The following is a 15466-nucleotide window of genomic DNA, read 5'->3' as shown; positions in this document are numbered from 1 at the left end:
TATAAGAGGTGACAGCTCAAGGAAGATGATGCGATGAAGTCCTTAGCCAAGGCAATGAAATATCAGAGAAGAGTTCTTTGATGATTTCCAAATTTATCAATACTAACTCGAAGGACCGATTAGAGTTTGACAGTTGACCATACCCTAAATCATCCAAGGAGTGTCAATTGGATGAGGGATTATACATACACGGTAAACGATGACGAACAGGTTCCATGAGTGAGTCGATACACACTCCTTTGTATCTTCTAGGACACGAGGTGTAGCTTGGCACCCCACGTGTCGGAGTCTCGACCTATCGATTGGGTTAAATCGATCCGATGTTAATTAATCTATATGATGATATAGTTAATTAAGTTGGAAGGCCAATAAAGGTTATTGGGTCGTTGGAGTCGTTAACTAGACTGATACATGGGCCTAGAGGGTCACACGCAAATGGTCTTTTGGACGTTGGAAGATATACTTAAGTTTTGGGGGTTTTTTATGAAAAATACCCACTTAGTATAAATAGGGGAAGGCCCTGAACGAAATTCACCCAGGCCAGAATTGTTTAGGGGCCTTTCCCCTTCTTCTCCACTCTCCCCACACCCCCTCTCCATCCCTGATGTGATCAGGACGACGTAACGACGCCTACGGATAAAGAACGGGGCTCGTCAACGAGAAGGAGGAGATCCGACGCGCCGAGGACCGCGTGGATACGTCTAGATGCTGCACACTTGAGCAGCTCGACTCGTCTCACTCCGGGATCGAAGAAATCGCGAATGAGATTCGTGCAAAGGTACGTCGTTTCAATGTTTTTGTTGATGCCGTTCGATTCGCAAAGAGACTTCCGCTGCGCATCGTTTTAGATTTATTCATCCAAGTCAAGGCCCCTAGAACCCAACACAACAAACCTATGGATATCAATGCAATCTGTGGAGCTTATATGGGTATTGTATCCTCTTAAAGTATACAAAATGATCACACTTTCAACCACCGAGCTTCCGTAGGTACAATTTTGTCTTAAATATTTATCTTTCAAACAACTCAATTCATGCATCTCCAATAATATGATGTTTCATGCTCCTAAAAAACACATTAAAAATTTTTTTTTTCTCTTTAAAACTATGTAGCAAAAGGCAAATTTCAGATACATTTCATTTCTAGTCATGATCAACTTGTGTGATGATCTTGGAAAACCTTGGCAAAGTCAAATATTGTTTGGATCAGCTCCAAGCTTAGTCTTACTCTAAACATGAGCTTGAGGGGGCATGTGAAGGCAAATGGAGTCACTCAGTGTACTTATAAGGCAAATATATTGTGACAGAATATCTCATGATTACCGAATATAATATCACATACACCATATGTCTAACTCCCAATAATATCAGCCGGAAGTCTCTACACATGACTGTTGTGAACTTAGTACTCAAGTTCTTGTCATTAAATTACCTAAATGATAGCCATGTATAGGTCTATAAATCAACATATCCTCGACACTAAGGATTAACTGAAAATAGTGTATGCTTTCTTTATATCATTCGCATCTCTTCTCCCCTAATCTCCTTCTTCATTCTCTATCATTGTCCTCTCTCTCTCTCTCTCTCTCTCTCTCTCTCTCTCTCTCTCTCTCTCTATCTATCTCTATCTATCTATCTCTTGTTTCCTTAACACTTGATTTCCTATTTTGTACAAGAGATAGAGCACTAATTGAAATAGAGTGAATAGAGAGAGTGATGTTGAATGGGGTCATATGACGATGGTTATGGAAGCATAAGGTTTTTGATTTCTTTGGGCTTCACTAATTGTTTGAAAATGATGCATGCAGAGGAATTTATAGATTTCAAAATGGATTAAAATATTAAATAAATAACACCATGTCATATTGTGCAACAGATTCCACTCTCAAATTAGTTCTTTTATTAGTATCCTGAAGTCACTCGCATGTATGACCTCTAGAAGTATCCGCGTGTTTGCAAGAATGATGGATCTCATCTTAAACTTTAATTATCCTCAAATATATAGTTCATCTTTCCAACATCACGTATCACGAGAAGGGAAGAAGTTAGGGGGCTCCTACATCTGGCTGGTATGGGCACTTAAAATGGGTTCCCTCTCCATTTATACTCAACTTCAAATTTTCCATAAAGCCTTTATAATTTAAGGATATCCGCTGGCATCCATAGGTCACTTATAGTTGACCCTTGATTTTCACAAGTAACATGCACTTTATATACTAATTTCATGTATTTTATCTGCAATTTTTCATCAAAATTATCATAAATGCATGTTATTACATTTTTTAATGAAGTTCTAAATATTCTTGATTTTATGGTATTTGAACAAAACATTTAGACACAAAATTCACGAATAAATTAAATTTGCAACTCAGAATTTAATTTCATGATTATTTAAATATTATTATGGGTTTATTATATTTTTATTATGTTATTCTAATTTAATGTATCACATAGAGAAGATATGAGAATGATATAGATTGCATTTTTTGGTAATTTAATGGATTTTTTTGATACCAAATTCAAAAAAAAATTCATAAGTAATAAAATATAAATTTTAATTTATTTAAATATTTTAAGGTTTTTTTAAATTTTTAACTCATCTAAAACTAGCTGTCCGACATATGGATCGCAGAGGATAGCGAAAGTATGATGGTTGAGAATAATTCAAATTTAAATCGCAATATCTAATTATCCAGGAAGATTTTTGGGCTTAAATTTTCCGGGTAGATTTGCCATTCTCCCCTATATCCATCCACTATTGATTCGTAAATTGACCCTCCATCTCTATATGAAGGGGCACCCTTGGATTTTTTTATGATTATGATTAGTAGAGTGATTTGCCCACTCAAAATCTCATATGTGCTCGTTATTGCATTACAAGAGCAATTCATTGAAGAAGTGATGTTCAAATCAAGATTCATAAAAAGAAAAAACCACTAAGAATATTAGGCACATGATGACGAGGTTAGTGTGATCTTTGTCTTTCTTGGACTCATGTCTTTGTCCTTTTATTAGGTTATCGTTGTTATAGCCATGGTTTCACCATCATGCGCACCACCTTAAATCTGATGCTCAATTGAGTGTATCCAGCTCTATCTCTATATCCACCAGCGATAATAAAATCCACATCATTTGCCCCCCTCTACCCTCTCTGTTGTAATTTGTGACAATAAACCTCACTCATTCACACCATTCATGTCATCAATATCAGTCATCACTTGGCACTGTTGAAGAGTCGTCTAAGGTACATAATTAAAATTTCTTATTCGATAATTCTAGAAAACTCCCAAGTTTATTCTACATATTTGGATAAATTACTTTAATTAGGATAATTATTTTTGTTCCTTCCCAGAATCATTTTGAATTATTTGTCATTATTTTCCTTTCATTAAATTGGATTTAATTTATAAAGTAAATATACAACTCCAAACGAATGGGATTACACTTTAAATTTACTTGTTCAATATTATTTTAATAAAAGAGGACATATAAAATAGGATAGCTCAACGTGATTCAACTTTAAATTATGAGAATTGAGGATTTATAAGGAGTTATGGTTTGACATTTAGAGTGTAGCTTTCTATATCTCTCCTTGTTTCATCCATTTAGCTTGATCTATAAATAGATCCCTTAATTCATGTAAAATAATAATGTATTTGATAATACTTTAGTCAGTCTAGTGATAGAAACTGATGTCAGGATCCATCAAGTTTGTTGGTGTTCTTTGTTTATTGAAGTCAGAACACGAAGGAGAAGTGCATGGGCTCTCCTGGTGTCATAAATTGTCTTGATCTTTACAGAATACAAGGGTATAATTTGAGTCTCATTGCAATTGCAACATCAAAATCTTCTTCATATCATCCACACATTTGCATTCATACCGTCCTACTCATCTCATTACATTCTCAATTTATATGCATCTCCACTCATCTCCCGTCACTATATAAGGAGTTTAAAACCTATTTTCCACTCACCAGGGAAACAATCCTTGCTCATCACTGATAAGTCAAATTATTTTATGAGTCGAGGGATATCAGTATTGAATGAGTAACTCAACTGAAAAATATATTTCCGAAAACTTGATGTTATCTCTGCACACTTCAACAGCTCAACAAGCCTCATGTTATGTCTGTTAAATTTCAGTTCTAACACTTGCCAAGGTGATTAAATGTCCGTTACAATTCCTACAAATGATCATTAGATTATCATGCAAATGTGCTGAGATCATTAGATTATCATGCAAATGATTAATGTTTCATGTCAATCATGGGCCCAAAATGCAAAACTATCACTCAAAAAACTATGCGATTAGGAGACTAAAGTGTGGTGTAGGATCCCACACTCGAGCTCCCATTTTGAGCTTATTTTATTAAATTTTTGTATACCCAGTCATTGGCCGCCCACCGACATGAGAGTTTTGGTACTCATTCATCATACATATTACCAAAATCCTACAGGGGTATAAATTTTTGACATGCCCTAAGATCTATGTGATGGGTGAGGCAAAGTCTCATTGGGTTGGGCAAATGGCCGATTCAAATGCCTGAACTTGAGCGCCATAAACCTCCCAACCGACCACCGAACATGGTTTGGACCATTTCTATGCTCGACGAGAGGAAAACTACTTTCATGGTCAAAACTCTACTTTGGAGACTGTGCCAATAGATGATACTAAGCCCATGCCATATGGGTCTCATGGTAGTAATCGTACCTATTGGCCCATTTCCACGCTTTATATAAACATCAAGAACAAAAGGTGATTTCCTACCCTATATTAGGTTCATGGAGAGACAAGTTGCTCTTAGGATCTAGAAAATTACCATTCAAACTTTGATTCTAAAAAATGACTATCAAATATCTATCAAGGTAAGGACATTGTTCACACTCGAGATGAAACATTAAAGAACAGTTATCTATTTCCATTATCTGTAACTGATATATATATATATATATATATATATATATCTCATTATGATATCCATTATTGATTTCATAATCCATTGACCTTTTAGATTATTGATGATTTGTAGGTTTCCATATCTTATTTTCAGAAAACATATAAGTAATTGAATATTTCACAATCTCATCAAGTCTATTTATAATTTTACTATATTTCTAATAATGAGTGAGGAGTCTAATGACACGAGGCATGCAGCTAGGGACAGCCAATGCTAATGGCAGCAGCAGGTGGCAACAGTAACCTTGTGGATGTTTCTCTCTATTTCTCATCCTATATTCTTCTCCCTTTCTCTCTCATTCATTCTATTTTGCTAACTCGATGACTCTCTCTCTCTCTAATTTCCTATTCAGTCTTTCAGCCTCTCAAACTTTATCATTATATTTCTCTCCCTCTCAATTTTTCTTGGTCATTCAATATTATGTTCCCTATTTGTAGAGTTCATAATTACATAACTGTGATAATTAAGAATACATTTTTTTGTAATGATCGTCGTTATAATTGATAATTTTCAATAATATTCATGGAAATGTCTCTTTGCTTAATATGATGACTATCATAATGTGTAACACGTAATTCATAACTGACACACTATTGGCTTAACAATACCATTACCCCAGACTCATTCCAGGGCTCTCGACATCCCTTGTCATTATCCGATATTGAGCACAGTGCCGCTATCTGATAGTGATATCAATATAGTCTGGGGTAATGGTAGCAGACTGCCTTTTGAGGATTATTGGCTGATTTAGACTCGATCAAAATTGCCAGGGCCAATGCCACTTTTTTATAAACCCTAGCTAGGGTGTTGCTGAACCCAGGGTCTAATGCCAGTAAACGGGCCTGTTAAAGGCCCATTTATGGGGGGGGGGGCAGTATAAAAACATGGGCTAAAAAGGTAAATTACCAGCAAAGATCGGAGCGCGTACTCTATGCTTCAATCTGGGCCGCCCGTATAAGGCTCTCGCTAGGGTTTTTATTCCCTCCTCGAGTCACAGATTTGCGAGGAGTTGGCACGGCGACGGCGGAGGTGAGTTCCTTCGTTCTCTTCCCTTCTTCCCTCAATCTTCTTCCTCTGTAGTTCGTCGCCTTTGTTGCTTAGAACTGTATAATTTCCGTCACTTCCTTACATCTGGATGCTTTTCCTCATCTGGGTGCGTCAACACGTATTTGGATTTAACTCTCGAGACTCTTTGGTGAAACGGGTTCGATCTCGTTCTTGGTTTCTGGGTCGATTTCTGATAAAATCCTCGTCTTTTTGTTGTTTTTTCTTTTCGCCAGGAGTCAGGTTTTATTAAGGTAAGGCAAAATGGTGAAGCATAACAACGTTGTGCCGAATGCCCACTTCAAGAAGCACTGGCAGAACTATGTCAAGACATGGTTCAACCAGCCTGCGCGCAAGACCAGAAGGCGCAACGGTTAGTCTCTTTTCATGGGTTTTTTTTCCTTCCACTGTTTCTTCTATTTTGACAGCATTTTGATCAATTAAACGAATGAATGTTCGAATCGCAGCTCGTCAGAAGAAGGCCGTCAAGATCTTCCCTCGCCCCACCTCCGGCCCGCTTCGCCCCATCGTCCAGTGCCAAACAAAGAAGTACAACATGAAGCCCCGAGCTGGCCGTGGATTCACTCTCGAAGAACTCAAGGTGGGTTTTTTAATACATTATTTTTCGTCTCATTCCCTTTTTTTTCATCGATTTGCAATTAATCTTTGAATTTCTTCAGGCGGCTGGAATCCCCAAGAAGCTCGCACCCACCATCGGCATTGCAGTCGATCACCGCCGCAGGAACCGTTCTTTGGAGGGCCTCCAGGCCAACGTGCAGAGGCTCAAGACCTTCAAGGCCAAGCTCGTGATCTTCCCAAGGCGCGCCGGCAAGTTTAAGGTGAGAGAGATTTTCTGCTTTCTGTTTATGTTTAATATTGTGATGGTGGTGATTATAAATACGATTGCTATTATGATGTTAATCCTTATAGTTCTGATGTAGAAGCTTATATTATTGTTTATGTTTACGACTGTGGTTTTGATTATGATTATTATACTTCTAGACCGGGATGGTTATGACTATGATTATAACTTCGATGTCTATGGTTGAACTCCCACTCCTGTCTATCTTTCTGACTTTGATTATGATTATGTTTCTAGGGGGAAGATGATTATACTTGGGATTTTGATTATGATTATCAATATGACTATACTCATGATCCTGCCGGTTATGCTTGTATAGAATTCTCTCAGGGATAGACTTATGTTTATGATTAGGGATATGGTTATGTTGAGGGTTATGCTCATATTTACGATTTTGGTTTTACTCATGTATCTTCTTTGTCTGGGATGATAATAATTCTGATGAGGGATATGATTATGATTATGATGTTTATGCTTATACTTTTGTTAGGCATAGCCGTATGCAGATGGTGGTTCTCCTGTTTATGAATTTGATTTGAGTATGTTTCCTCTGGGGCAGGGATGATAAATACTTATGCTAATCCAGATGATCAGGAGTATGACTATGATCATGATTATGATATTTATGCTTATACTTCTGTTATTTATAGGCCTATGCTGATGGTTATGCTCATGTTAACGATTTTGATTGTGTTCTGTCTAGGCCGGGGACTCTACTCCGGAGGAGCTGGCGACAGTCTCGCAGGTGCACGGCGAGGTGATGCCCATTGTCGGCGAGAAGCCGTCAGTTGAGCTGGTGAAGGTGACAGACGAGATGAAGGCGTTCAGGGCTTATGATAAGATCCGGGTCGAGCGCATGAACAAGCGCCAGTTTGGGAAGAGGTTGAAGAGGGCCGCTGAGGCAGAGAAGGAAGAGAAGAAGTAAAATTCTCTGGTTTTTTTCCCATATCAACTGTTGGTGTTCTTTCTCTTGAATGGGCTTTTTGTTCCTTGGACTTAAAGTTGAGCTGTAGCTTTACTCGAGTTGATTACTCTATTAGATTCTTGGGATTCTTGTCCTTTCTTATCTATAGTTTTATTATGCCATTGACATTCTGTTATTGTCTCGTCTTTAACGGTATAAAGTGAATGCCCTGGAGGAAACTTAAGATACGACGCTATACTTTTCTTGTTCATAGCATATTTGATCTGTTTTATGAATTAAAAGAAGATTATCGTAAATGATATCAAGCTCTTCCTTTCTTCATTTTTTCAAATTTGTGCACAGGGAAAATTGGGAGATCTAAAATGAAGGACCTATCATCTCCCAACGTTTCATCTGCAGATAAATAAATGACTTCCATTATGATCGGATTACTATTATGTATTCCTACAAAAGAAAACAAGTGAAGTTTTAATGGGAAAAATGATTCTACTCAATCAAATTGTTGGAAATAATTTGTTTGGTGAGCGATGATTGTTGTGCAAATAAGGAGGGCTCTGATGAAAAGTTGTACGATAACTGTGAAAGGTCTGAAATTGTAGAAAATTACAAGGTAGTAATGTGCCACATGTTTTGCTTGGGTAAATCTTTGTGCTGTTGCAAAAGCAAGTTTATGAATATCACAAAGAGTAAAAAGGTGAAACAGATGGATAAGAGCATAATGGAATATTTGCATTATACAAGCTTCACGTGAATGGAGTACATAAAACCTTCATAATATACCATTCAAATAACTCTCCATTCACCTATTATCGGTCTGAAATAGTGAAAATAATTACGATGGCCCATACAGCCCATTCATGATACCCACTATTTACCTGTGTCAAAACGAAATATATGATGAAATCAACAATATGCCAATGAAACGAACACAATTAATGAATATGATTTCCCACATGAAATGTTGAAATATTCCGCTTTCAGTTTGAAGCAAAGTTGGATAACAGAGTACTTTCCCTTTTGAATAACCATTAACCAAATGAATCGTCGTTTGCACGTGGAAGCGGCTAAGAACTCCTGCACAGGGGTCAACTGAGTTACTTGACTTACTACCTATCTTTCTGACCCTTTTCGCTATAAATATACACAATAGTCATTTAAAGTAGACAGATATAACATATATTTATCAAGAACTTCGTTGATATTTATAAATAGTAGTGAAGGTCACATGTTCATCATCAATAGTGAAATTGAAACCAATTAACATATCTATTTATATGAACCAAGAATTATATCACGCAATAATAAATTTTAGAGAGATGGACTGAATTTCATCTAAGATCATTGCGTAAATAATGGGAGGACCTTAGTTGAAAGATTTGATCCATATTGATATTTATATACTTTAAAGGATATAATCCAATATTTATATCTTGTTCAGTGGATTTAGATATCTCATCCATGAAGAGAATCCTGAGTCGGAGACGGAGGAAGTGTGCTCATACGGCACTTCCCGAACGGGACGATAGGACGGATGATGAATGGTAACGGGGATGGCCAATATTAACAGGTAATTGGTCACATCTCCTATCCTTTTATAAAAATCAGTAACAGTTTGCCACGCATCACATGTTGTCATGTCATCATCACATCATCCGAATGTCACTGAAGGGCATAATAACACATTAAAACTTTTATTTAAACCTTTTGAGACCCAAGTTCTTGCAATTTGTCCTGAGAGAAATACTAATTAATCATGGTGAGATCACCCTTCCTGACACTGGTTATCCTCTCTCTCAGTCTCCCACTCCTTCTGTCTGTCTCTTGTTCTTGCAATCTTTCTGTATTATGTTCTCTCTCTGCCGCTGATCTTCGCCGCCACCACCGCATGTGGACATGGAAAGACAAGTTCTTGGAGGGAGGGGGAGAGAGAGCTTTTTTTTAAAAGTCTTCCATATCGTCATTCGTACATAACGTCCATCACATTCCTGATCCTGACCACTCATCATCCAGCATGGTATCATCATCCTAACAATTCACCTCTTCTCCCACGACTTTGAAAGACTTGGGGATGGAGAAGTCAGCCTCTCATGATGAAATGGAAGACATTTGCCAAAACATATCATATGGGATGTATGGCCTCCTGGATGATTGACCTTCAAGAAGGCCACTGGGCCCTTGCTCGTGGGTCAAATCCCTTGTTTATGTGTATGCTTTCCCTAGCACCGTAGGAAAGATTTCAAAATATTCGAGTTATTTCAGTGAATTCGGTACACTGTACGATTTAGCCTGGGCGACCAAATTACTTAATCAAATTAGTACCCACTGTTTTTAATCTACTTCAAAAAGTCGTAATGCTGTTTAGCTCCAGATAGTTACCGATAATCTAACTATTGACAGTCTTAAGTGTGAGAAAAAATAATCATGTTAACAACTTATGGTCTGGCATCAGTATTATGTGTGAGGAATTTGTTTTAGAGTTTAGAGAAAGATAAGGTTTATGTTCACGCTATAACTAAAAAGGCCGTTTGAGCGTAATTTCACAAATGATAGAGGATAACCAAATACCAAGATTCGGAACTCCACCAAATAACAGAAAAGACAAACATATTTAATGAAAGGACAGAAACGTAGAACTATCAAAACCACATCAAACACGTCAATGGTTAATGAAAAAGCTGCAGTGAAACCTATCCTGATATCATGGTCAATATCAAAACTGGAGAGAGAGAGAGAGAGACTGAGGATGAGATATAATAGAAGACAAACACTGGAGACGATTCACATTGTTTAATTTTTTCTTTTTTTGAAAGAGATTCACATTGTTTAATGAGTAATGCACATTGTTTAATGGGGGAAAGAACATGTGAATTACTGCAGAGATGGGATGAATCTGATAATTACTGAAGTTTAGCATTCAGGATAACTGAAGTGAAAGAGAAGGGGAGAGAGAGAGAGAGCTGGAGGACAGAATCAAGTAAAAAAAAAAGGAAAAGAACTTAGTCACAGCGACTGGACTTGGAATTTACACAGCCACGCCAAAAAGAGACAAGTCAAGCTGCGACGGCGGTCCTCAGTATCCCCCCAGCTGCTGTGATGCCTGCCGTTGGGCTCCGTATCTCGCCCCACCTCCGTAACTCTGCGGGCCTGCCCCAGGACAGTCCCGGGCCCAATGCCCTGGCTGCTGGCACTTGAAGCAGTTCCCCGACTGTCCACCGCCACCGTCCCCTGGGCCGTAACCTGCGGGCCTGTTAACATACCCCCCCGGCCCCCCAGCCGGACCTAAGCCATAGCTCGCAGGCTTGTTCACGTATGCTCCCGGGCCTGTACTCTCCACTGGGCCATAGCCCGTGGGCTTGTTCATAGGCCCGTCTCCTGGGCCATAGCCCTTGGGCCTGTTCACATATCCTCCCAGGCCTTCGCTACCATACGACGCAGCAGGCGTTGCCCTTGCCCCGCTGCCGTACTGTGTCGGCGGCGGCGGCGGCACCGCCTTGTCGAGGAGAGTGAGAAGGTACCTCGCCTCAGTGGCAGCATTGACCCGTTCCGCGCGGACGACCGTTGACTTAACCCGCTGCTCGTCGATGTAGGTCTCCTCCTTGATCTTGAGCTTGAGGAGGTACTCTCGGAAGAGCACCCCGCGGATGAGCTCCCCAAAGCGGGCCTCGTCCTGGTCCACATACTTGGCTGTGTACAACTCCTTGGCAGTGGCACCCACCATTTCCTCGCCTGCCTCCTGGAATGCAGTCACCCAGGTCAACCCTGTGTGGTCCTGCACCTGCAGCTGCAGCAGGTACCGGTAGTCGCACTCTGGCACTGACTGGTCGCACCGATCGCACCGCCAGGTGCCGTCCCCGTTGTTGGTCACCTTCTTGTTACAGGGCCGGTCACCGACTGGCAATGGGCAGGCTGTGTAGCAGAAGTTGTCCACCTTGAGGAATGTGACTGTGGCACGGATGGTGATCCAGTCGGGCCGCTCCCCACGACCCAGGCCCTCATCTTTGATCTGGGCCACAGTCTTGCGTGGGCCAGAGGCCTGCCCGCCGGGACCAGGCTCTCGAGAAAGGGGCACAGCAGCCGCATGGCGGCCCTCACCATCGAGCCACTGGCGCAGGCGTCGCACCACAGGGAGGTCCTCTGGCTCGACGAAGAGCTGGGAGGAGGAAATGGTGCCCACAGTCCTCCCGCTGAAGTCATTGACCCGGGCTGCCTTGACTGCCAGGATGGGGGCCCGGCCTGAGTCACAGAGCTGTTGGATGCGCTGGCCCTCGTTGGTAGAGAAGCTTCCCCAGAGGGTGAGCTCCACGCTGCGGCCCGACATATCGCGGAGCTGCACGGCACGCTTGACCGTCTCCGTGCCATTCTTGCGGAGGACTGATGTGGCAGGACCCACGGAAGCCACGACCCCTGCCAGATCCACCACAGAGTTGGGCTCCATGGACTCAATCTCGGCAATGGGCCGGAAGTCAAGCCGCACCCCAGGTATAGACCCGTCGTCAGTGTCCTCCTGCACCATGGATGAGGACTCGAGGAAGATCTCATACTCACTGTTCAGGTGGTTGAAGCTGCGCTGGACCACAGGCTTTAGGCTGCCCCGTGAGATCAGATACACCTGACACATCCGACATCCAACAGCAGCATATAATCATCATTGAGTAAGATTGGTAACCATATAAATATTTATGTGTGCAAGCGCATTCTAAGTAAGATATGTAAGGGATAACAATAAGTAAGCACATATTAAGAGATACGATAGCCTACAAACGTGACAAATTAATATGTGCGTGCATATCTAAGGTATACAACAGCGCAAAAATGCGCAGTAATAAGTATAATATGCAACATTTAAGGATCCGACAACACATGAAAATGATGAAAAAAGTATGTAAGATCATTTTTTTAAAAAAAAAGTGTAAAATCATATTAAGTGAGTCATCCACCAATATGTGAATATGATGAAATAATTAAATAATAACGTATTCAGGAAATCATCCAAAATCATATCAATATGATGAAATAATTCTGCAAGGCATATTTTTACCTTGCCAGACTTGACCTGGTCGAAGAACTGGTCAGCCACAGCATTGAAGCAGGTGGCGCGGATTTCACCGCCCTCTGAGTCTAGCAAATCAAAGGAGAAGACCTTCCCCTCACCCCGTGGGTTGCTGTACCTGCGCAGCTCCCCCTTGGAGGTGACCCTAGCCTTGATGGTCCACCGGCCCTGGTATGGGTTCAGGGATGAGATGGGTACGATCCTGGCTGGGCCCTCGTTCCGCGATATCGGTCCGCGGTTGGTATACTCCTGAGGACGAGAGTATGTGGGCTGGGCAGTCTGGGGAGCGTAGCTGATGCTATTGTTGTTTATTGGGCCTGATGACGGGGGCCGGAATCTGTTTTGGGGCTCAGGTTCTGGTCTGGAATGGTATGGAGAAGGGTTTCCACTGTAGGGGTTGTGGTTTGTTGTTGGGGTTTCTACCGGCCTATGGACTTGTGGAGGTGCTATGGTGGGCTTGTCTTGGACAATGGATGATGATGATGATGGGGGCGGGATTGGTGGTTGCCCATGGGTGGCAGCGGAGCTACCATCATATATTCTGGGTTCCCCGATGGGATTGCATTTCTCCATGATCACCTCCAGGCTGAGTACGATGATGATCCTGATTAATTGTACAAAAAAAATGTAAAAATTACACCGATGATATACTTGTGTCCACAGATGATGAAATGGGAAAGGAAGCAATTTAACCCGTCAATCAAGGAACTGTGCCCAAGATGGCATACAGTATAATGATTGCAACGGATGCATAAAGTTAGAGTTCTATCCAGAATTCAAGAATAAAAAGATACAAACAAGGAAGTCCATTCGTAAATGCGCTTCCTGATTTATGATCGACTAACTTACGAGTCATTATTTTCGCTCTAGAACGTCGGATAACGATAACTTTACGATTCTAGTAAATTGACAAACCTTGAACACAAGAATGATGCATGGATGTTTGCTATAGAGTCCATAAGCTGAAGACGAATGCATAGAAATTAAAATAAATCGACCGACGCCAGACTAACTCACTTGCGATTCTGGATAAGATTGCAGATGAACTCATTCAACTGAACGATGGACCCCTTTTGCAACTGCCCTGACTTGACCATCGCATTCATCTGTGTGGCCAGCATAGCCTGCTGCGCGTGAACTCCATCGGAAAGCACCATTCTAAACCGTTCGGTAGTGTTTTGTACAGTCTGCACCAGCTTCAAGTCCGCCACCTGTAGAACGGGCTTCATACCTTCCGCTGCACCATTAGTTATATCGGCAATCGCAGCCCTCGTCAGCGTCACCCCTTCCATCTCCACTGCTTCTCACTGCGCCTTCCGCGGCCTTCATGTAGAGATCGGATCACAGACAAATGAAAGAAAAACGAAAGAAACCAGTAGAAGTGGGAATTAAGCCGATTACCAACGACAAGAAGATTCGACCGAGACAATTTTGCGAATCCGGGAGACGAATTAACCGCGCTTCGGACTAGAAATTAACTCAATCGAATAAGTTTTACTAGAAAAGCGAAAAAAAAAACGAGAAGAAATGGAAATTAAACTGCATACCAGCGACAGATAGAAAGCGCAGGAAGATCGACCGTGACAAATTTCGAGATTCGGGAGACGAACTGATCGCGCTCCTCCCTAGAAATTAACTCATCGGATCAGTTTTTAATTAAAAAAAGCGAAATACACCAGAAGAAACGGGAATTAAAGTAATTACCGACAACAAATAGATAGTGCAGGAAGATCGAACGACACAAATTTCGAGATCCAGATGACGATCTGAGCGGTGGAAGTCGAGCTTCGAAAATCGTAGCAAGAAGTAGCGTGAGCGCCAAGATTGGATATTTCAAACCCTAGAAAACGAAGGCGTGCCGCGAAGCTCCGACGATGGCGGGAAAATCCAAAAATATCGCACCGACGGTATCAGTCACTTAAATAGGTTATTCCGGTTTTAATTTTTTGGCCCATTACTCTTATGGGCTACCTTCTAATGGGCCAATTCCCCACATTCTCTATCTTACCGCCATTTTATTCAACTTTATAAATTCATGCAAAAACTTCATCACCATAGACAGTTTAAAGCGATACTGTTTAACAAACGCATCCCAAAGAAATCTTAGTAAATTATATACTATATTCCGTCCGGGGATCCTAATGAACTCATTATTAGGAATATAAAATTCGAGAACGGTATGCGACCTTTAGATGGAGGAATCCGCAAAACACAAAAATAAGGGTTAATAGCACGAAATATCCCAGACTGATTCAAAAATCTGAGAGCTATCTGAAACTTTTTTTTGGCACGGTATATCCCAAACTCGCTTAGTAGACAGGGACATATCCTGGTGATGACGTGGAATCCATCGTGGCTGCCAGGTGGATTTCTGGCCAGATTTTGACCTGGCAGAATCCACCTGGCAGCCACGATGGATTCCACGTCATAACGGGGATTCCACCTGCCAGGTGTTTTCCGATAGAGAGAGAGAGAGACATTCTAGAGAGAGAGAGAGAAGGAGAGAGAGGCACTGTAGAGAGAAAAAGAGAGGCGTTCTAGAGAGAGAGAGACGTTCTAGAGAGAGAGAAAGGGAGAGAGAGAGAGAGGCATTCTAGAAAGAGAGGCATTCTAGAGAGAGAAGATCCC

At 41.2% G+C, this 15466-nt stretch overlaps 2 protein-coding genes across 2 annotated transcripts; one reads left to right on the top strand and one right to left on the bottom strand.

Moving 5' to 3' along the window:
* The first annotated feature begins 5869 nt into the window (after positions 1-5869).
* Positions 5870-7963, top strand: LOC144714928 (large ribosomal subunit protein eL13z-like). Its single transcript, XM_078589740.1, has 5 exons — positions 5870-5986; positions 6238-6374; positions 6469-6602; positions 6682-6840; positions 7567-7963. The coding sequence occupies exons 2-5, from the start codon at positions 6266-6268 to the stop codon at positions 7786-7788; spliced, it is 624 nt and encodes a 207-aa protein (XP_078445866.1). The 5' UTR covers positions 5870-5986; positions 6238-6265; the 3' UTR covers positions 7789-7963.
* Positions 7964-10656: 2693 nt separating this feature from the next.
* LOC144714891 (replication protein A 70 kDa DNA-binding subunit A-like) lies at positions 10657-14738 on the bottom strand. The gene is made up of 6 exons (XM_078589697.1): positions 14543-14738; positions 14386-14463; positions 14240-14305; positions 13856-14161; positions 12827-13442; positions 10657-12397 (listed from the first exon to the last, which is right to left on the bottom strand). Exons 4-6 carry the CDS (start codon positions 14128-14130, stop codon positions 10859-10861), a joined length of 2430 nt encoding a protein of 809 aa, XP_078445823.1. The 5' UTR covers positions 14131-14161; positions 14240-14305; positions 14386-14463; positions 14543-14738; the 3' UTR covers positions 10657-10858.
* Between the last annotated feature and the right edge of the window lie 728 nt (positions 14739-15466).

Source organism: Wolffia australiana, chromosome 18 (assembly GCF_029677425.1).
Source record: "Wolffia australiana isolate 7733 chromosome 18, ASM2967742v1".
In the NCBI taxonomy this organism is placed as follows: Eukaryota; Viridiplantae; Streptophyta; class Magnoliopsida; order Alismatales; family Araceae; genus Wolffia; species Wolffia australiana.
Note: the sequence above shows the minus strand (reverse complement) of the source record. Positions and strands in the feature narration are given on the sequence as shown.